This window comes from Carassius carassius, chromosome 4, assembly GCF_963082965.1.
Source record: "Carassius carassius chromosome 4, fCarCar2.1, whole genome shotgun sequence".
Lineage (NCBI taxonomy): Eukaryota > Metazoa > Chordata > Actinopteri > Cypriniformes > Cyprinidae > Carassius > Carassius carassius.
The window spans coordinates 40,333,404-40,357,827 of record NC_081758.1 but is presented as its reverse complement, the minus strand read 5'-3'; the positions used below and the strand labels follow the sequence as shown (position 1 = coordinate 40,357,827).

The following is a 24,424-nucleotide window of genomic DNA, read 5'->3' as shown; positions in this document are numbered from 1 at the left end:
TTACATAACTTACTGAAAGTTTTAAAAATTTTGTTCATTTTTGTAGTTTTTGTCTATTTAGTTTTTGTTTTTGTAAAATATTTAGTACTTCAAGTTTATATAGTTGAACTAAAATATATTTTCATATTTTTGTATAATTTATTGTCATTTAATGATTATTTTTTTAAAAATGTCTTATGGTTTTAGTTTTTAGCTAACTCTAATAATTTAGTTGTTTTACTCTGACATTTATTAAAATGCGGTAGTGTAGTATTCCCCCCCCCCCCCCCCTTGAATTAGTTGCTTATGTAATACTCATTTGTAAGTCTTTTTGAATAAATGTGTCTAAGTGAAAACATGTAAATGTAAATAATTAATATAATGATGTTAACCCAGTTCATCCAAAAAAAAAAAGTGTGTACATCAAAGGAATAGCATCATTAATTTAATATGTTTTAATATTACTTAAATAGCTTTTGCATTTATATCCATCACTGATTATTTTTTAAAACATTTAAAGATAATTTATTGCATTCAGTCCTTTTGAAAGATAAAAAAATAAGCAGTACGTTTTATATATATATATATATATATATATATATATATATATATATATATATATATATATATATATATATATATATATATCAAAAGTATGGGGTCTGTAAGAAGATTAATTATGTCTCTTCTGTTCATCAAGGCCACATTTATTTGATCAAAAATGCAGTAAAAACATTAATTTTGTGAAGTGTTAAAATTTAAATAATTGTTTAATATTTGAATATATATATCAAAATATAATCGATTGCTGTGATCAAAGCTGAATTTTCAGCATCATTACTCCAGTCTTCAGTGTCACATGATCTTTCAGAAATAATATGCTAATGTTCTGCTCATGTGCTGATGTGCTGCTTTTTACCAAAATATATGGATATATAATATTATTTATAAGGTTGAAAATGAGAGATACTGCACTCTACTAAGAAGATGAGACTTTCTGTGTGTGTGTGTGTGTGTGTGTGTGTGTGTGTGTGTGTGTGTGTGTGTGTGTGTGTGTGTGTGTGCGCACTCAGTAAAACCCCTGCGGACTGATGCAGAGGGAATCTGATCAGCAGAAAGCTCTTCCGCTCACAGACTCATGGATCGGACAGGTTGCCAGATGATCAAACTTCCTTTCCCTCATTACCCCCCCTCCGCATCTGCACATTGTCCTCCCACTTTAATCACTTCATTTATATAATCAATAGTGTTTATAAGTCAAGCGTGCTCCTGTATAAAAACATCCTTTCAGCTGCACACACTCACGTATGCATATTCAGACATGGATGAGCATTTGTCTAAACACTCAGACACACAAAAAGACTTGCTGAAACACTTTACAAGAAGGTCCTAGTGGTTAACTTTAGGTAATGCATTAAAGGAATAGCCCCCCCCCCCCCCCCAATAAAAGTTAATTAGCTGAAAATGTAATCACCCTCAGGCCATCCAAGAAGTAGACGAGTTTGTTTCTTTATCAGAACAGAGTTTAAGAGTTCTCTTCATTTGTAAGTCGCTTCAGATAAAAACATCTGCTAAATGATTACATGTAAATGTAAAAAATGTAACATCGAATCACTTGCTCACCAATGCGTCCTCTGCAGTGAATGGGTGCCATCAGAAAGAGTGTCCAAACATCACAATTATCCACAAGGAAATCCAAATCTTCATTTTTGGGTGTGTTAATCCTTTAGTGTTCCTGTGGCTCGGTGGTAGAACATTGCATCAACAGCACAAAAGGTTGTAGGTTCAATTCCCAGGGAACACACGTACTAATAAAAAAAATAAATGTATAGCCTGAATGCACTGTAAGTGGATAAAAGTGTCTGCCAAATGAATACATTTTAATAACATTAACTAACAATAACGTGTTACAGTTTTTATTCATCTTTATTGGCGTTAGTTAGTCGAAATACAACTTCAGTTTAATAATCTTAGTAAATGGTGAAATTAATACTATGTTTAATAAATGCTTTAAAAGTATATATTTTTTTATCATTGGTCCATGGTAACTAATGTAATTAACTAATTTTAACAAGTGGAACTATTGTAAACTTCACTTTTTGTTTTTAAAAATCTTTTGTTAACTGATTTATTATACAAATTTAGAAATTACATTAATAATTATGTGTATAGAAATTCCTTTAACAAAGTCGACTCTGCGTGAAAGTCACTGTATTATTTGTCCGCACATCAGTATTACACACACACACACTCGCACAGATCAGCGTTTAATAGTTAATGAGAGAAATAACTAATGACAATAATGTTTGGTCACAGTCAGTAATTGAATAATATTAGATCACACAGCTGTGATCAATTTTTACCATTAATTGTAAATTAATTATAGGTGTAAGCAAATCAATACTGCAGAGGAAAGATGATAGTGAGGTCACTGAGGAAAAACAAGGAAGTGACATGAGAGATGATGAGAGGTTGTGTGTGCAGTCTGTGTTTAGTGCGACCCCCCGCTGTGACACAGACTCCAGCGGCTGCTTTGAGTTTCATTCTGCAAACACACACAGAGAAAATACATTTTGATTCACTTACAAAATTTGTGGGATTTACTGGGTAGTTATTTTAAATTTAAGTTGCTCATACATTATAACATAACACAACCTAGACATTTTGCACAGCCAGTTTCTTTAAAAAAATTACAATTCTGTATTGTAAATGATCTATATTTTAATTAATTTATATATTCAGTGTCAGCAAAATTTCTTTACATGCATATATTATTTTAAAAGTCTATATAGTAACTATATTATTATATATTACCTATGATTGTTTATATTTCATATATTCCTACATTATCATCAATATTATATAATTGTTATATATTTAGTTAGCAAACAAATACTAAATGCATATATACTAACTTTATATTTGTAATATATATATATATATACCCACAATTAAAATTATAAATGTATATATTTTGGTTGCATGATATTATTACAAAAATGTAAACTGTGTGTGTTTATATATTTATATAGTCATAAAATATTTATATATCTATATAATACAGCAAATCTAATTTGTTTCAAAATGTCATATATATTATAAATATAATAATATCTCTTAGCTTTTTATATTAAGTTAAATAACTATGTTCAACTTTTTCGCATTCAAGCAATATACTGCCTACTATATCAAAATCTTCATAAAATGTAACTATATTATCGCCCAGCTCTAATCTGCTAAATACAACTACAAGACCTCAATATATTGAAATATTATAAACATTAATATCCTTCTTTCTTATAACACTGCTTTGAAACAATGTGAAAGAGCGCTATACAAATAAATTTGGCTCAACGAGTATTTTTCCATCATTTTGGAGCCCTCTGCTGGTCAGGTGGATCAGGTTTAAGTGTGTGAAGGATCCTAATGAATATTCATAACCCTGCGTCTAGTCTGTCTTTAAGACATGCTGCTGTTAATGTCATCCTGATGATAAGTCAGATGTGTGAAGCATGAGTGGAGTTTTAATCTGTGTACCTTTGTTGCAGTCTCGCTGCGACTAATGAGTGCTTTACACAGCCAATAGATATGGAAGAGGCGAGGGGATTTAAGCACACACTCACACACACACACACACTTTAAATATCAGAGACTGTGACGATTTTGGCTGCTTCTCGCTTTGATGTTTCAGAGCCGCGGTTTCATTTCGGCCCTGATCCCCTTTTAATCTCCACATACATACACAAATTCAGAAACACACACACACACACACACGTATAGAGAAAGAGAGAATCCACAGGAAAAGAGGTTGGATGAACATGTCACTATTATTCTCCTTCAGTCTGCTGAAGAATGAGGCTGATTTCCAGGAAGATGAGCAGTATGGCAAGTAATAATTTATAGCCTCATTAAATTAAAGGACTGGATCTCTTCTCTCACAGTGACTGTCTATTTTCAGGCTGTTTTTTCATCTCCCTGCAGTTGGAGGTCTAATTTTCTTTCTCTTACTGTGAAAACTCCTTCTAATGATTGATGCAGGGGGGTTATACACTGATTACTGCCATTGTTTTAAAGGCCAGTTTCAGACGTGACCTTTGACTCATATTGCTATAATGATTTGCAGTAGACCTATATGCTGTGTTAAAAAAAGTATGAAACAGTTTTATTTTAGTATCACTGATATATTATTATAATTTTTGTTTATATTTTAAAATAGATTTTATGTATTAGTTTATTTTCAGTTTTTAGGGATAATTTTAAAAAGTAAGTTTTAGTCACTTTCTTTTTGTCGTTTTTATTAAAAAAAAACAGCTAAACTAAATAAAAATAAGAAATGTCTTGGCAAATAAGTGCACTTGTATGACTGTTTGGTGTAGCAACATTTAATATTTAGTATTTCCAAAGTATACAGTACGCTAATTGTCATTACGCAAGAAATCATAATTAATAAATTTTTATTATTTATATATTGTTGTAAATATATATATATATTATTTAGATATTGTTTTAGAATTAGCTTTCATAATTTTATAATCTTGGTATTCATTTGAACTTTTGTTTATGTTGTAGTAATACTAGTATTAAGGTTTATATATATATATATATATATATATATATATATAATGTATATTTTAATACATAATTTTCAGAACTCATGTAATTGTTATTTTTATTTATTTATGTATGTATTTAGTTGTGGATTTATGTTATAGCTTTATTGCTTATAACAGTTTTGGGTTTAATAATTTTAGTACTCATTTAATTTTAGTTAATTGCTGAGGCAACATTTACAATTTTCATGTTATTTTTATTTTAGTTTAAGTTAAGTTTAACTCTATGAAGATATGTTTAAAACACCAGTATGTTACATTACTGTCATCACACGTCACACTGGAAATAGAAGTTGAGCACATTGCATTGTGGGATACTGTATTCTAAGCAATGTGCTCTGTTTTATACTGAATGAAGATGGAAAAACCTACTGTTTCACTTAATAATTTTTTTAAGAATAGGAGCTAGTATACAGTATATATTACATAGTCTTAATTCTGTCATGCAGCTGCGCCGGGTGGAGATGAGGTGGCGCTGTACGTGGGGATCGTCATGGCGGTGGTCATGTGTCTGATCGTCTCTTCTGTCGTGGCACTGCTCGTGTACCGCAAAACTCATCGCCGCTTCCACTCTGACATCATCGACTCGTCTGTGCTGAACGGAGGATTCCAGCCTGTCAGCATCAAACAAGCACGCTCAGGTGAGACGCTCAACTTTCATTAGTGGAGCACTGTTCAGCTCTGATTGGTTAGCAATATAAAGTTTAAATTGTAAATAAAATTTCACAGTATTAACGTTTTTCCTGTATTTTTGTTCAAACAAATGTTGCCTTGGTGGTCAACATAAGAAATGTATGTGTGCACACATATATAAACCATACATGTTTATTATATACAGAATGTGGAACTTCAATTTCTGAATTATTGACAGACTGACTGACTTCTGCAAAATGCAGTATATTCTGATGAGTGTCGATGGAGTCAATTTGCATTCGGATCCCAACGTTATTAAAAATATCTTCTTTTGTTTTTCTGCCGGAAAAGTGAGTCATACAAGTTTGGAATGACATGAAGGTGACCAAATTATGACAGAATATTCATTTCTGATTTAACTGTTCCTTTTGTAACCAATTTTGAACATCTGTGAGAGGGTGACTTATGAGGACATAACCCATGTCCCCATTTTTCAAAACGCTTATAAACCATACAGAATGTTTTTTTTTTTGAGAAAGTAAAAATGCACAAAGTTTCCTGTGAGGGTTAGGTTTAAGGGTAGGATTGGTGAAGGGTGATAGAATATACAGTTTGTACAGTATAAAAACCATTACGCCTATGGGATGTCCCCACTTTTCACAAAAACAAACGTGTGTGTGTGTGTGTCACCGTAAGACACAAGAATGATTAAAATTCCAATCAAGTGGTGAACGGAGTGGAAGGCAGTGTTCCGGTGTTAAATTGTGAGGTGTGTGTGAGAGAGACTCAGGTGACATTTCCTCTGAGGAACATTAGAATGCCTGTCACTCTCCCACCTGACCAGGTTATCATTAATGAAGAATCGTCGTTCTGCTCGCTCTCGTATTGTCTCGCTCTTCCCCTTTTTCCCCGCTCGTTTTCTCTTTAATTAAACATGAAGCGAGCTGTAGGTGTAAATGGCACCCTGTCAGGGTGAAAGCATCATGTGGAGATGCTGGGGAGGACGTCGGTGAATGAGTTGATAAATACAGAGTTAGGGGATGTTTTGATGGGAAAGCGAGACGTTCACATCCATCAGTTTTGCTCTGGTGAAGATCTCTCCCGGGTTTGGATGCATTTACTTCGACAGGTGTGATGCAATGCAGTGCGGTTTACGCTTTCTCAATGATCGCTGCGTGATGAATGACTTAAACGTGTGTCAGGAGTGTGAACGGTGCTCATGGTGAGAAATCCTCACACCTGAATAACCAGAGAGAGAAATAGCTGGTGTGCGAAGTGACAATCCTCTGTTTAGTCACTGTGGGAAGCTGAATGTTAATGAGCAATCAGTATGGAGATTACCAGCCACTGGCTATAAGAGTCCTTTACAAGCTCTCTCTCTCACACACACACACACACACACACACACACACACACACACACACACACAAACACGGTGATTTCATTTAAAAATTGCACACAACAGAAATACATACAAGGAATAGGTCAGCTAAAAACATCATTTACCCACCTTCATGCTGTTCCGAACCCCTATGACTTTCTGGAGATCAAAAAGATGTTTCGCAGACTCTTCAAGCTGCTCTGTTACATGCAACAAATGTGTTTATTAGCTGTTTACCTTCAAATTATGCCAAATAATGCATAATTGTCACTTTTATGGAAATTTGATGCAAACAGGATTGTAAACATTGTGGCTTTTTTATATGATGTAATGAATTATGTGTGGTTTAGAGTGAGCAGATGAAATGCTCTGGTGAAATTGGATATTTCATATGAATATTATGGAAGCTTGTTTCAACCATGGGATAAGAAATAAAAAAGGTAAAGGGTAGCACTTCAGATTAGATTTAGAGATTTCCCTTAATACCCTCCTAATTTGCAGCTTATTAATAGTTAGTAAGAAAGTATGAAGTCTAGGTATTAAGGGATCTAAAATATGGTCATGCAGAATAAGACATTATTATGTGCTTTAAACAGGAAGTACTAATAAACAGCCAAAATTCCAGTAATATGCATGCTAATAAGCAACTAGTTAATAATGAGAACTGGTCCTTAAAGGGGTCATATGATGCTTTTTTAAAGATCATTCTTTTGTGTATTTGGTGTAACAGAATATGTGTACATGCTTTGATGCTCGAAAAACACATAATTTTTCAAATACTGTACATTATTGTAGGTCCTCTATGCCCCGCCTCTCTCAAACGTGACATTCTCTCTCTCTCTCTCTCTCTTTCTCACTGTTGAGCTCTGAATAGCAATTTTTCTTTGAAAGAATTTTGAAATTAGTACTTTTATTAGTTATTTAATTAACAAGGATGCATGAAATTGATTAAGAGACCATTAAGACATTTATAATATAACAAAAGATTTGTATTTCGAATAAATGCTGTTCTTTGAACTTTCTATTCATCAAATAATTCTGAAAAAAAAAACTCTTTTCACAAAAAATTCTTTCACAAATTCTTTCAAAAGCATTAAATAATCTTACTGACCCCAAACTTTTAAAAAGTAATGTTTTTAATAAGCTGACAGATCTGTTTCCAAATATAATTAGTGATATGTAAAAGTAATTATCATGTGTGTGTGTTTGCAGCGGATTTACTGGCTGCAACCCCTGATCTGTCCACAGCGGCGGCGCTGTATCGCGGTCCAGTATATGCCCTCCACGACATATCAGACAAAATCCCCATGACCAGCTCCCCTCTCCTGGAGCCGCTGCCGCTTCCCAACCTCAAGATCAAAGTCTATAACTCCTCTGGCACGGTGACCCCTCAGGAGGTCATGACCTCTGACCTCTCCGCCACCCTGTCCCCCAAAGTCACACACTCTCTTCTGGACAGCGACACGATGTCCCTGCGCAATCAAATGCTGGCACGCACACGGGACCCCACGTGTACGGCGTTAGGGTCGTTTAATTCGCTGGGAGGTCATCTGATCATACCCAACTCAGGTAAGACACACACACACACACCCCTTATTTAAGTATGATTTATGATGCACAATCACACTCTGGTCCTCGCTGAGTGTCTTACATATTTACGAATCGCGTGTGATATAATTTATGATGATTAATTGATTGTGTTGATAGTCCTTCATTAGTCTAATTAATGTGTATGGCTGTAACGGGTTCCAGCAAGATGCGATGGAAATGTCACATTCACAATCTCACATTCGTGTGATGAGGATGAACACCTTCAGTGACAGTGATGAATGAATCCAGAGGACAGCATCGTTCTATCGTTCTATCTGTCGTGGCATGCGAAAGTTTTGGGAAACCAGGGGCACAGCACAAGATCCCGGGCCCTATGCATAGGCAGTCCTAATGACCTAATGAGGATCCACGACTGTCTTTCAGTTTTCTGATGGTTGTGCATGAGTCCCTTGTTTGTTCTGAACAGTTAAACTGAGAACTGTTCTTCAGAAAAATCTTTAAAGGTACTGCAGATTCTTCAGTTTTCCAGCATCTTTGCATATTGAACCCTTTCCAGCAGTGACTGTATGATTTTGAGATACATCTTTTCACACTGAGGACAACTGAACGACTCAAACACAACTAATCTATTAAAAAACGAGGTGTGTGGTTTCTCTCTGAATCAGTCTCTCTGTAACATGTTTCAGGTGTGAGTCTGTTGGTTCCAGCTGGTGCGATTCCTCAAGGTCGCGTCTATGAGATGTTTGTGACCATACAAAGGACAGAGAACATGAGGTAAAAAAAAAACTAAAAAAACACATACAACACAGCCCAAACATAAGCCTAATACAACACAGCCTAAAACACATATGAAACACACACATAAAGTTAAAAGTAATGAATATGATAGGGAAAGAAAAGCTAACTTCAGCAACCTACCCAGCTCTGCATAAACAATATGCATGAATAAATATGTCAATAAATCAATAAAAATGTCTATAAAAATAATTTACATTCTGCTGGAGCAGCATAGAAAAGCAATTGTTTTTACCAATGTAAATTTAGGTACCATGTACTTTTAAACTACTAATATGTACCATTTAGTTACTAATACAGTATGTACTTTTAAAGTACTAATGGGAATGTTTAAGGTACTATTATGTACTTTAGGGGTAAGTAAGATTCAAAGATGTACTTAGCTTTTGTACTTTAAAGTACTTCCCCAGCGACAGCACATTTTGTACCTTTTTCTGAGAGTGCTGAAATGTAGAGCGCAGGATGTTTGTTCTTCATAAATATGTAAATGTTTTATTGTTCAGCTTGTTGTAATTTATTATTAACTTGAAAATCTCAAACAGTTCTGGTTCAGTGTGTGTGTTACTGTAGCATCTGATTTCAGAGAGAACAGAAGCTGAAAACGGGAAAAGTAGGCAAAAGTCTTAAAGGGATAGTTCACCCCAGAATTCACATTTTGTCATCTTTTATCATTTGCCCTCAAGTTGTTCCACACTTTAGTTCTTGTGTGGAACACAAAAGATGATATTTTGAAAATATGTTGGTAACCAAACAGTTGCTGGTTACCACTGACTTCCATAGTATGGAAAAAAATACAGTGGAAGTCAATGGCTGCCGTCAACTGTTTGGTTACCAACATTCCTCAAAATATCTTCTTTTGTGTTCCACACAAGAAAGAAACTTATACAAGTTTGAAAACTTGAGGGTGAGTTAAATGACAGAATTTTAATTGTTGAGTGAACTGCCCCTTTAAATGTGTCTGTCTCTCTCAGGCCAGCGGTCAGTGACGGGGAGGCCGTGCTCAGCACTGTGGTCAGCTGTGGACCCGTGGGCGCCCTGTTGACCCGTCCATTCATCCTCACTCTCCACCACTGCGCACATGCCCACTCTGATGACTGGCAAATCATCCTCAAGAGCCACATGCAGCAGGACCAATGGGAGGTGAGGAATTTGAATACGGCCGATCAGGACAGCCAATGGCTGTATGAAAGTGTGGCAGTGAGAGTAATCAGGTCAGGGAAACTCTGGAGATGAGCCGCTCCATTTCAATAAACTACTTGTCCTGCAGAGAGAGGGAAACATGACTGGAAAATAAATGTAACTATCAGAGAAGGCAGGCAGGGTAAATTGGCCTGCTGTGCATGGAAGGGTTCTACAAATAGACAACACAAAATTCAATTATTGCAAGAGTGGAGCGGAACAAAGGATGAGCCGTATTTATCAGGACGAATCTGCTTCCTTATCAGGGCCAGGATTCCCTTAGACACACTCGCATTGTGTGTGTGTATGTGTGTGTATGTGCAGGAGAGACCAAATGTCCCGAAAAACCTGCTTGTGGGGATATATATCTCATAAAGCCTGTCAAAACCAATCCCGAGTCATATTTCAGTCCAAAATCACAAGAAGAAATAAGAAATTACTTTTTTTCAAAAAAAATGAAACCTAATTCTCGGATTTTTAAAAGTGTTTGCATTTTGATGTTATTTTTTATGATAATTAAGCACAACCCTCACCCAAAAAAATTACTGTAACCAAAATAATTAATTATATACTATTTGTATAATCTGATCAGTATATTTTACATTCAATATCAATCACAATATAAATTTTACAATTGCATCATTGCAATATTGGATTTAGATTAAAATAAATTGTACTAAAAGGATTTTTTATATACTGAATTGTTCAGACTATAAGTCGCACCTGAGTATAAGTCGCATCAGTCCAAATATACGTCATGATGAGGAAAAAAAACATATATAAGTCGCACTGGACTATAGAGCATCACAGTCCCGCCCACAGCCCGAGAGAGCTTTGGTGCCAGAAGTAAATTTCCCATTCATTTCTCCCATTGACTTTCAGAAAAATCTCTATCTAAAGAGTTTTAGAGCATGTGTGAGGATAACCAGCTACGGCTGAACTCATAAGCATATAACATATCATTTCGAGTGAAAAAATTAAGAGAAAATCCAAAAAAGTCAAAGGTACAAGACTGTGTACATATTTTCATTTCGAGCGCAGGAACTACTCATCCCATAAACCACCGCGCCTCACTGAATTCGACTGAAGCCACAACCGCGAACAAGCCTATTGAGCGACTTCCAAATCTGATGACGGCTGCCCGCGGCTTTTCCTCCAATGAATGTGCAGTAATAGCAGTTCTTTCAGTATTAATCGTGTGAATAAATAGTGTTTTATATAGGTATTGTGTATTGGTTTTTATATTTATCATCGTGTATTTTATATATTGTGTGCATGTGTGAATGCGGTTAACGATAACATCAGCAACATGGTGCAGTGCTTTGTACCTGACTGCAATCAACGCTCAGTCGTCAACACATGTCGTTGCCATTACACAAATGTTCAGTAAATGCACAAAAAAGGTATGCCTAGGCTAAATATTGTTTTGACAGTGGCATTATAAAATGCTTGATATGACTCATACACCATATGAAGGCTACAGTAGCCTAGCTAAAGTGGACGATAATGATAACAAAAGTTACCAACCTCCCTGCAAAACTCTCATGGCAGCCATTGAGATCATGATTGCACTGATAAGTCTACCGTGCAAAAACGCAACACAGGTTTTTATTTTATTTTATTTTTTTATTAATGATCTTCAGTCTTCACGGACCTTCGCGGGGTTTAATTAGACGGTTACACGAGCTCCACCAATCAGATGCATCACTGTGGGATTGTGGGATTGTGGGATTGTTCAGGATTATGGCTTATACCCCAACTGTCAATGCAGAAATTGTATTGAATTTTTACTTCCGGCACCGGCTGTGGGCGGGACTGTGATGCTCTATGAGTCGCATTTATTTAGAACCAAGCACCAAGAGAAAATATTACCGTCTCCAGCAGCGAGAGGGCGCTCTCTGTCTTCAGTGTAGGCTACAGGAGCACTGAGCAGTATAGAGCGCCCTCTGGCGGCTGTAGACGGTAATGTTTTCTCTTTGTTCATTTCTCTTAGTTCATTTCTCTTGGTTCAGGTCAAATTAATTTTGATAAATAAGTCGCACCTGACTAAAAGTCGCAGGACCAGTTAAACTATGAAAAAAAGTGTGACTTATAGTCCGAAAAATATGGTATATATATATATATATATATATATATATATATATATATATATATATATATATATATATATATATATAATTAAATAATTATTAAGAATAATGGGAATGGGAATGTTTTTTTGTTTTGTTTTAAAAAAAATAATAATAATGTCATTAATGCCTTAATTGGTTAATATATAATAACCCTGCAATAAAATGTTAATATATAGATATATAAATAACAATTAATGAATAAATATATAAAATAGATTATATTTAAATAGCATATATATATACAATACAATATAGATTTATTTATTTATAAATGTTTTCATGTATAATTTAATAAAACTATGTGATTTTAATCAAATGAATTATTAGAATGTTTTTGTATTATTTGATTTAATTATTATTTGTTTGTCAATTGTCTGTGTTATTCTTTGCATTTGTTACCTATATGTATATCACTGCAGTTTTAAAATCCTACAAACATTTTCTTGGAAAAGTACAAAGTAAAGTTTAACTGAAAAATAATAAGAATAATAATTGATTCCCACAAGATTATACATATATATTCAGTTTAGTATGTGTACTGCATGTGTGAGAGATCGCATTATAACCCTGCACCTGTCGTGATGAGATGCTCATGTAAATAATGTGTGTGTTCTGTGTGCAGGACGTGGTCGTGGTTGGAGAGGAGAACTTCACTACTTCCTGTTACGTGCAGCTGGGGGAGGAGGCGTGTCACATCCTGACCGAGACTCTAGGATCCTACTGTCTGATTGGTCAGAGCATCTGTCCGTCAGCAGCTAAACGAATCAAACTGGCTGTGTTTGGTCCTGTAGTCACAGCAGGTCTAGACTATCACATCCGAGTTTACTGCCTCGACGACACGCAGGACACGCTCAAAGTGCGTATAAAACTGACCAATGTGGCTTTCAAGTTTATTTTAATTTCAATAATTCAATGATTTAATATATTGCAGTACAACATTTCATTTAGTCATTTAAAATCACTTAATATCACAGATTTGTATTATTATTATTATTATTATTATTATTATTATCTAAACTCTATACTGTATGTACTGTACATGAGTTCTGGGGAAAAACTTGTGAATGTTGTGAAAGTTTACACCAAACTCTTATTTTAAACAGGGGTGTGACTCTTCCGGAAATCCGGCTTTTCCGACCTGAAAATGATGCTCCCTCGTAAATCATGCCAAAAAAAAAAAAATGCGGGGGTTGGTGGGTTCGGTGTGTAGACGGTTGCGATGGGTCGGGTATTGGTATACATAATGACCGCTCACCGCTGTCAACGTTTTTTGTGCCTCTGATTCATGTCGTCATGTCACTCCGCAAGTAGTCCAATAATTTGTCACGATTGAAGTTCAAAGTGTACGCGCACCGTTCTGAATGCACACACACCCAACCATCTACTCACGTGAACAGCTTCAGTTGACTGACGACCGTGAACATGGATGATTCATGTAAGCAAATCCAATATATTGTCTTTCATTTTTATATGCAGGTCTAGTAAAATTTAACCAATCTATTGATCACTTTTGTCATGATTCCATAACATTTAACGTTAAACTTTTCTGGGCTAACTTAGCAAAGTAACGCCATGTTGGCTATTGCTTACTTCTAGCTAGAAAGTTTAGCAGCTTCTACAAGGCTCGAAATTGCCAACATTTTTGTCGCATATGCTCCTGAAATGTAATCTGTGCGACCTAAAAATACATTTGGGAGTAACGTTATATGCACTCTCTACGTGCAAGGTTACAAACGCTCGCTGCAATTCCACACGCTTTTCTCAAAAAACTTTACTTGATATGAACGCGTTCTACGTGCTACTTAAGAGTCGCTGTCCAATCGTGAAATTCGTGCTGAAATATAACCTATGGAATCGTATTCTGAACGTTCAACCTAATTATCGTCATCTGTTGTGGATTAGCAATCATAGAAGTCTATAATAAAGCACTGACAAAATGGCTGAACAAAAACACAGGAAAAGATACCTTTCAAAAATATAGAGGGAAATAAAGATGTTAATTTTAATAGATTTAAAGGACACCATAGAAATAAGGAAAAACAAAACATTTGGGAGGACAAGAAATTCCCAATAAATGGCTAGTTTTTGTGCACGTCAGCAGCATGTTATTGACATATATTTTTTGGCATTCATTCCTATTTTGCCCAGTCTTTGAAGCATATTTCCCACATTAGTCCTTTTATTATTTTTTTTTGTTCAATCATTTAATTTAGATGTGTATTTAAAATTTTCTCCCCTTTTTAATTATTTAATTTATAAATTCATTTAAACAAAAAACAAGTACAATATTTTTTTATTAATTTATTATTATACTATATAAATTATGTCACTGTGTGTGTGTGTGTGGGGGTTGGCTGTCGCCGCGTCATGGTGAGTGCACTGTATAGTTTCCTGCTTTTTTGTCCTTTGCCAATCACACCTATGTTTAAAAGATAATAAGAACCATTTGAAATGACTATATGTGCAGTGACTTTATGATTCTATGTTGTATATGATTGCATTATATATGTTTGTGTGGACAGGAGGTCCTGCAGATAGAAAAACAGATCGGTGGGAAACTTCTGCATGAACCAAAGTCTCTGAACTTCAGTTACAGCAAACACAACCTGAGACTGTCAATACATGACATCCACTCGCAGTGGAAGAGCAAACTACTCACCAAATACCAGGTGAAGACTAAAATTATTTGAAGCATGTATATGTTTTGAGTTATCAAGATATTCTTAACATCAAGGCAAGCATTTTTTTTTTCTAGAGCACATTCTTCAGACAGAGAGGGAGAGGATCTCAGGTCCCGTGGCGTGTTAATACATAACCTTGGGTCAGCGATAGAAAAAGTGCATTTAAACTTTAACTGAGAGTGTGGTGTAGACAGAAACCCCAAAACCATTTACAGCTTACATTATACACTGAACAATCAATTCTGTTTCCTCGTAAATAATTGTGGCGGCATTCATATTGTATTATAATGTTAAATGGTAATGTCTTTTATTATTAATGTTATAAAATGTATCCAAACTTAAATATTAATAATATATATAAATATATATTAAGTGATTTAACAATTGTATATAACAATTTTATAATTTAATATTACTTAATTTGTATGTAATTTATTATTAATAAATATACTGTATACATAGGTGTATCATATTTTGTTTTTATTTTAAGAAGTTATGCAATTTAGTATAACATTTAAAATAAAGTGATTTAACATTAATACATTTTATATATTTTGTATATTGTATAGTATTATTAATATTATTATTCATCAGTATTGATATTTTATATTTTTACTATTTTATTTAAATAGATTTGATTTTAATTTAATATAATGTCAAATGTAATATATTTGAATATGACTGATTTTGTATAATTTATTACATATATACAGACTTCAACATTAATATTTCTAATTTTGTATTGATTTTAATATTTTAATTTAAGAGTAATTTAATATAATTTTACAAGTATTTTAATATTACTTATTTTATATTATTTATTATTATTAAATATATACAACCTTCAAATATTAATATTTGTTCATTTTTTATTTTTTATATTTTAATTTAAATGAGTAATTTAATATAATATTTAATTTAAGATTATTTAATGTAACTATTTTGTCATATAGTAGTAATGGTAGTTGTACTATTGTTTTTTTTTTTTTTTGTTGTTAAAAATATACAGACTGCACTATTAATATTTTAAATAATTTGTACTGATTTTAATATTTGTGGTTAAGTAACGTAATATATTATTATTATTCTGAATTGGTAACAGACGTCAGGTAAAGTGTGTGTGTGTGTGTGTGTGTGTGTCCGTGCAGGAGCTGTCTTTCTCTCAGGTGTGGAGTGGATCGGTGCGTCGGCTGCATTGCTCCTTTGCTCTGGAGCGTCAGAGCGTGAGTGTGTGTGAGCTGTGCTGTAAGCTGTGTGTCAGACAGGTGGAGGGAGAAGGACAGATCTTCCAGCTCAACACCACCCTGAGCGAGGAGGTATGGTAACACCCTCTGCTGTCCCGCTCAGATGTCTTTAGGTCCTTAATGCTATCACATGCTATCTCTTATGCCATGATTCCTTTAGCAGGTAATTAATTCCATCTCACATTTTTTTCCATTTCTCTTTTATATTATTTCCAAGCCTGTTGCAATGCATTCTGGAATAGGGTGATCAAACATTCCCGTACACATCTACACAGTAACCCACTGGTGTAGTGAGTAATCGTGTAGTGCAATCTTGGAGTGATTATTTAAAAAAAAAACAGAGGGCACTGTGAGCTACGCTGATGTCTAGGTTGCTTTACTTTAGCCGTGAAGAACAGCACCTGGATAGAACGGAGAGCTATTATCAGCAATTATCAAGACAATAAAAATAAAAACATTGTTATGCTTTTAAGCCAGTAACATACTAACTATTCATGTTAAATGAAAAGTTATAATGTTTTTATGTGCATCACAACTAAGCCTGAATAGGGTTTTGTCAGCAATTTTAAACATCCACAAAAATATCATTGAAGTCGCATTTGTGATTGCCTCTGAATTAAAAACTGGGGACAATATGTTTTTGTATGTCTTTGTTTTTTAATTATTGTTGTTGTTTTCATATACTGATATTATAATTATTAATTATAAGGAAGGAAAAGAAAGTTACAAAAGTTGTAATGGCTGTAATCAGCATAATCAGTTTGTGAAAATGAATATATTAAACACAATTACAAACAGAAAATGTTACAAATATCTGTCAAATATAAAAATATGAGTATTTATATATATATATACATACAATAATCAAACTAAACATTAGCATAATTATATTAATAGTACAGGGAACCCCAGCAATTAAAAAACAACAGCATTCAACGATGTACTGACCCTGTTTTTTTTTTTTTGTTTAATTCAAAGAAAAAACTAAAAAAGATGGATATTTCAATTACATTTTGACCTCTCAAATAGGAAATTTCCCAGGTTTCCATTTCAGAAATCTGGGATTGATATTGTGATACATGTGTAATGTTGTCTAGTTAGGCAGCTCGTAGTGTTTGGAACGGCTCCATGCTCTCCATCAACCGTCTTCCTTGTTTTCCCATGCGTTTGTGTCTCTGGAGAAGAACTGTTTCTGTTTAATCTGAAGGCTGTGAGAAGAGCTGTAGCTTCTCTTAACACCCTCACACGTCTGTCTATACATCACAAAGGGTTTTCATCAAGCCGCTGTGTTTTTCTCTCTCTGGTGCTCCTGGGCTTTAATCAATGTGTCTAATTAAGAACAGCACAGATTCGTTAACATTATAGATGGATGCATTGCGATGAGTTGAGTCCTTCTGGGCTGTGAAGTGCGTCTGAATGCCTCTTCAGGGACCGTTTCCAATGCACTTGTAATTTCAAACTAGTAAAAATAGATTGAGTGCATTTATTGATCAAAGATGCACATTTTGTCATTTAACATTATTTTAGTGTTTTTTTTACAGTGTTATTTTAGTATTATTTTTACTCTATTGTATTATTTATTAATATTTTGACATTTTTACTATACTTTACTTTTACTATTTTCATATTAAGTTTAGGTGATTTTTTTTGTAATATTGTTTTATATTTCTATTTATTTTTTTATTTATTATTTCTTTATTTTCATTTTATTTTTATTTATTTTTTTATAATTAACTTACTTTTTTTAAGTTGCCATGGTAATATTTTTCATTTTTGTAGTATCTACACTTTTACTTTATTTTAGATGTATTTCAGTTAATGACAATTATTTTAAATGTTTCATTATCATCACTTTTTGTAAATATTAACAACACTTATTCTGTGTGGTTGCTAAAGTGTTGAGGGTAGTTGCTAGGGTGTTTAATTTTGATTATGACAGCTATGGCATTATGACACAGCGCTGGTCATACAGCTATTGCTCCTATAACTGCTCATTTTTATCAGTTCTTTTGTCTTTGGGTCGATATTATTTCTCACAGATTTCTGCTCATTTTAAATCAAATCCTGATAAAGTAGCACCGTAAAGACTGCACTTATACAGTGTGGATGCATTAGTGAGAGAGTGATTGTGTGTGAATCCCTCTATAGGACCAGCCACTAGTCAACGTCAAGCTTATAAGCATAGCAGAGCATTGAAGTCGACTAGTCTGTGCAACCTATACTTTACTGTCCCTTTTAAACAATTTCATGCATCATTTGTATTTTGTGTTTTGTGGAAAATTTCTCTATGTCACAGCTATATTATTTCACTTGCCCCGCTTCTGTTCTTATAGATGTACAAAAGCAGAGGCTTTTGTTTGGTAATATCACCAACGAGTGTGATTTAATTAAACCACCTCCTCCTCCACACACACTCACACACAGCTGAGATTTCAGCTGGGATTTTAATGCATTGGAAATGTCGGTGGATATTATTTCCGAGAAGCAGAGAGCATCTCCAGCAGTGAAAGAGCCCTGATTCAGTAAGAACATTTATTTCTAAATGCCATAAGAGCAGTGGACTGAGATGCTGTTATACATATGAAGAAACATATGAGCAGCTTTAAAATGAAAAAGCACAAGTTATAGCAAGATGTGTCAGCGTGATCAGTAGAACTATGTGTTGTTGATCTCTGTTTATGATATTTACTAACCCCTTACAACCTGAAGGCATTTTTTAAAGATTTCACGTCTAAGACACACTTAAAATAAATTTTATAACTATATGCAAAAAAAAAACTAAGTTGCATTAAATTCCTGGTCTCGTGTAATAGAAAACCCTTTAAAATGCAAAAAGATCATGTTTGGGGGCTCTTATGTTAAAACACTGCTGAGGAAACACTGCTGTGTGTGTGTGTGTGTGTGTGTGTGTGTGTGTGTTTTCGTCAGGACGTCCAGTGCATCGACACGTCCCTGATGGCCCCAGGCAGCAGTATCACGGTTCTAACGGGTCCGAGTGCATTCAGGATCCCGGTCAGCATCAGAAGCAAACTGTGCAGCAGCCTGGACGTCCCGCACACACGCGGAAATGACTGGAGAATACTGGCACACAAACTCAACCTAGACAGGTGACGTTTACACACATCAACACTGCACACACACACACACACACACAATCAGTTAGCCCTTCATTGAGTTTGAAAGTGATTAGATGCCATAATAACTAGGGTCAAAAGTTTGGGTCTGTAAGATTTTATACATCTCTTATTCTCACAAAGGCTGCATCTATCAAAAATCAAAAATACAGCAGCAATAATGTAAAAAATATATAATTTAAAATACTTATTTTCTATTGTAATATATTTTAAAATGTAATTTATTCTTGTGATGTAAAGCTGAATTCTGGAAACATTGTTGGATGTTGGAAACATTTGTTCTGTTTAATATTTTTCAAAATTGTTAAGAAATTAATTAATTAAGAAATATATAATAATAATTAACAATAATAAATAATCATATATTAGAAAATATTTTGTCTCTCCCTAATTTGACAATTTTACCTTCTAAAATACAAATTTTGTGCTGAAAAGGTTTTAACGACTGAATTTATTTGAATGTGAAAGTGTAGCTTAGAGCTGGAATTAATGCTAAATTCTTTATTTTGGACCCTGCAAATACACAAGGGAAACATCATTTTATATCATGCTCCTATGTTTCTGTTTTAAATAAATAAATAATAAGTGCAAATAAATAAATAAATGTACCATCTATTGCCATCTATTGTCCCTGCAAAACTGCGAGCAATGCACTTTTTATTTCAAACTTTTATAATACTATATAATATAATGTTATATAATATAATTATATTGATCATAAAATAAGTAACTTTCAGCTGTTGTTATTGGTCAGTATTTGTTATATAAATGCTCTAAAAAATTAAACAAAGTGTTGAATTCATTAAGTGAGATATACCATCTACTCCCAATTCAAGTCTATAATATAATATTTATATTTAATTTGAATAATTTTAGTACTTTATTTTTATTTTTAGATTTTTTTTAATTTAAATAATAATTATAATTATAAAATTAATGTATATAAATAATAATAATATATATATATATATATATATATATATATATATATATATATATATATATATATATAAATATAAAATTATAAAATGTATTTTATTTAAACTTTATTTAAATTAATGGAAATATTTTAAATTGTGGTGCATATAATATAATATAATATAATATAATATAATATAATATAATATAATATAATATAATATAATATAATATAATATAATATAATATAATATAATATAATATAATATAATATAATATAATATAATATAATATAATATAATATAATATAATATAATGCTCATTGACCATTAAATGAGTAGTTTTCAGTTAGCATTATTTTGGTCGACATTTTAGCGCATCTGCTGAGACTGCAGTGTAGTGTTTCTTTTAAAAGCGATAGAAGAGAAACTAATCTGCTCTAAAACTATCTCACAGGAGAGTTTGAAGACAATTAACGGTGGAAAAACAGCAGGCGAGTTAAAGAGATATTTCCCGTTGTTCTTTTCGGTCCGCCTGGAGAATTGAAGAGATATATTCACTCTCCTGAACATCAACTTTTTCAGATAGCAGCGTTTCTGTGTGCCTCCACAATTCACGCAATTAGAGGAAACGCCTAAAAAAAAGCGAGGGACCCCTATGGTTTGAGTTCTTGTTGAGGTGTTACTGCAGGACGGTTAAAGCACAAGAGATCTCATTTGAAACGAGAGAGAGAGAGAGTTTAGGATGGAGCGCTCACTGTTCACCTCTGAGGACCAACAGACTCGAAAGAGGCAGAAGACGAGAGAGTTTGAGCTCACAGGGAACAGCAAGTAGAGACATAAAGCGAGGAGCCTTGGGGAAAAAAAAGGATGTTAAAAGTGAATAGACAGGCTCTGAATGTTCTTCATCAGATCTCCAGAGCAGCACCTTCTGCAGAGGTGTTTTTCTTCTGATGGAGACCAGAGAGAGCTTCTCCATTCATCTCAGATTACAGGAGCTTTGATGAGCACAGGATCTGCAGGACTGGCTGATGCTATACACCATGTGATGGTGGAAGTGTGTACTGTACATGTATTTGCTTTACAAACAGTGCATGTGAGAATGATGGGAAAACATGAAGTAACGCATACATGAACACTGAACATGTTATAAGGATGCAGCACCTTATTCAGTTGTATATAGACAGCTGTGCATATTGGCGATTTCCTCATTTTAATTGAATCATTTAATCAAATTAATTGCAATTATTTGTAGGTATCAATATTTACTGAGAAAAGAACCTAAATAAAGATCAATGCATCACGTAACATAAAACATCACATTATTGTGGCTGATGAGTAAATCTTTTAATAGATAAAATAGGAATGTATTTTCTTTCTGTATTTTAGCCTATATGGCGTTTATTATTATTTTATTATTATAATTAGTGTTATTAATAATATTCATTTATATGGACTTTCAAAGCAAAGAAATTAAGACAAACATTGCTGCTGTAATTTTACTTTTATAAATAAATTATTATTATTATTGTTGATGTTTTTTATTTACACTGTAATAGTGTTACTGCAATAGTAATATATTGCTGTGTGGATTTAATTTGTATTATTTAAGTATTACAGTTTTATTATTTGAAATAAAAATAATATTTTGTTATTATTATTATAATTACTATAAAATAAACATTTTGAATAATAATAATTATTATTGTTTTGTTGTTATTACTATTTAAGTATGCAATAGTAATATTTTTGATTGTTTTTTATTTGAATAGTATATTTTTATGCTTTAAATACTAAACGTTAAATAATATTATGAATAATAATATCATTATTATTATATTAGTAACAACTAATAATAATAAGTATTATTATTATACTTTTTATTTACTGCGCAATAGTAATATATTTGTATTATTTAATGTTTATGGTTTAAATACATTTTTAATGATTATAGTAGTAATAATAACAATATTAAGTATTTTTATTAGTAGGAGTAAAACTTTTTTTAGCTTATTACATGCTTGGTTTTATCTTTCCATGTCACAGACAGACAAATCACATTTTTATTGCATTTTTTCTAAAACAATAAATAAAATAAAATCATCTGACTAATATAATGCATTAAATTACAACAACAAAAAAAGAGACAATAATCAAATCAGGTTTCTCTCCATTATGCAAATTTTTTCTTTTCAAGACAAATAACTATATGGTGATATATAGTGGTCCTGCCACCCTCCTCTAAGCGTCTGATTCCTCTCACCTGCCCCACAGGTATCTGAGCTACTTTGCGACTAAGACGAGTCCCACCGGAGTGATTCTGGACCTGTGGGAAGCTCAACACTTCCCACACGGAAACCTCAACCAGCTCGCCACTGTCCTGGAGGAGATGGGTCGTCATGACAACAGCATCGCCGCCATGGCCATGGAACAGTGACTTCACTTTGGCGGTAATAACGCTGCTTACCATGATGTCCTGCTTAAGTTGTGTTGCCACACGATCAAAACAACGATCAAAAACCAAGACACCGTGTGCAGCATCTTATTCAGTTTCAATGGAAACATGCGGCACTGCTGTCAGTATACCTGGATTCCACCTATTTGGGGTCAACGGTGAAGCAGGAACAGGGTCGAGACCCTTCAGGCCTGTACTAGACAACCAAAACCAACCCAAACCCTCCTAGTTTGCACGCATAGGGTCCTGACAGCTGAAATCTCCCACTTTATCATCCTTTAGTCATCATTTTTACTGAATTTTGTGGTGCCATCTAGTGGTTGCAGAAACAACAAACCCTTCATGTAATATAATATTTTGACACATGAATACAGTATTTAGTGTGAGTACCTTAAAGTGGCCTTTAAAATCCAGTTACCCTTCAGATCCGATTTGAATTGTATTATTTTTGTAATGCAGGTATCTGAAGACACACAGTAAATGTTTTTTTTTGTTGTTGAACAAAAGTGCATGTGAGCACTTGCCAGGGATCGGAGAATAATATCAGAAGTTGTTTTGTTTTTGTTTTGATTTTCTGGAATGCAATGTTTCATCACACTGTAATAATGAAGATCTTTACTGGCCGGACTTCTGCAGCATCTGATGAATTCACTGGCTCTGCATGAGCTGTTTCTGTTGTGCTTCAGCAGGGTTTCATGTCAACATTTACACATCTCGCTCTACTAGATGCTTTATTTTAAAAAGAGTAAATTTGCCCCTCACAAAAACTTACCATAGTGACTATAGTTTCTGTCAAAATCTGATAGATACTACAGTTATTGTTACTACTGGCATATTGTAATGAATTAATATAATTCTTCAAATCCTTCATTATTTTATTATTTTTTTTAATGCCAGTGAAGGCTTATATCAAGTTTTTGTAGAAAGGTTAACAACCACAGGTTTAAGGTTTCTCTTCGATTTTTCTACCAAAATAAATGTTCTATGGTTTAACGTTTGAAAACCAAGAAATTAAGACAGACATAAATATTGGTCGTTTTGTTTTTGTTATATAAATTACTATTATTATTATTATTTTACATATATATATATATATAAATATATATATATATATATATATATAGACAGTATATATATATATTACAATTTATAGTGAAGTGGTATTATTGCAAAAGTAATATATTGCCCTATTGATTAATTTTATTATTTAAATTATAAAATAAAACATTTATATAAATTAATTACTGTACATGTTGTTATTATTATTATTATTATTATTATTAGTCAAAATTAATCAATTAATTAATTAATATCATTCAAAATGGTATTTCTATTTTATTATTTAAATAAGATTTTATTTTTATAAAATAAGATTTTGAATATTATTTATATTATTATGATTTTAAAAATATTTATTTAATTTACTGTTTATCATTATTATTAATGATAATAATAATCATAATAATAAAAGTAACAACAATGACTAGTTTTTAATTTTCTTACTGTGCAATAGTGAAAGTGAAAGTGGTGACATTTGCCAAGTATGGTAACTCATACTCAGAATTGATGCTCTGCATTTAACCCATCCAAGTGCACACACACACACACACATAAGTGCACACACACACACACCGTGAACACACACCTGGAGCAGTGGGCAGTTATAGATCCAGCGTTTGGGGAGCAACTGGGGCACCAGTGCCTTGCTCAAGAGTACTTCAGCCATGAGTATT

The 24,424-nt window shown here is 33.3% G+C and overlaps 1 protein-coding gene across 2 annotated transcripts in view; it reads left to right on the top strand.

The window, feature by feature from the left end:
- LOC132140036 (netrin receptor UNC5C-like) overlaps positions 1–22,928 on the top strand; it is a 135,397-nt gene extending 112,469 nt beyond the window's left edge. For both annotated transcript variants that reach the window (XM_059548805.1, XM_059548804.1), the window contains 9 exons: positions 5,039–5,230; positions 7,816–8,172; positions 8,841–8,928; positions 9,921–10,089; positions 12,883–13,116; positions 14,783–14,929; positions 16,090–16,257; positions 19,114–19,292; positions 22,511–22,928. In XM_059548805.1, the coding sequence (XP_059404788.1) occupies positions 5,039–5,230; positions 7,816–8,172; positions 8,841–8,928; positions 9,921–10,089; positions 12,883–13,116; positions 14,783–14,929; positions 16,090–16,257; positions 19,114–19,292; positions 22,511–22,673 (1,697 nt within the window). In that variant the 3' untranslated portion in view covers positions 22,674–22,928. The remainder of the gene's footprint in view (positions 1–5,038; positions 5,231–7,815; positions 8,173–8,840; positions 8,929–9,920; positions 10,090–12,882; positions 13,117–14,782; positions 14,930–16,089; positions 16,258–19,113; positions 19,293–22,510) is intronic.
- Positions 22,929–24,424: the final 1,496 nt, after the last annotated feature.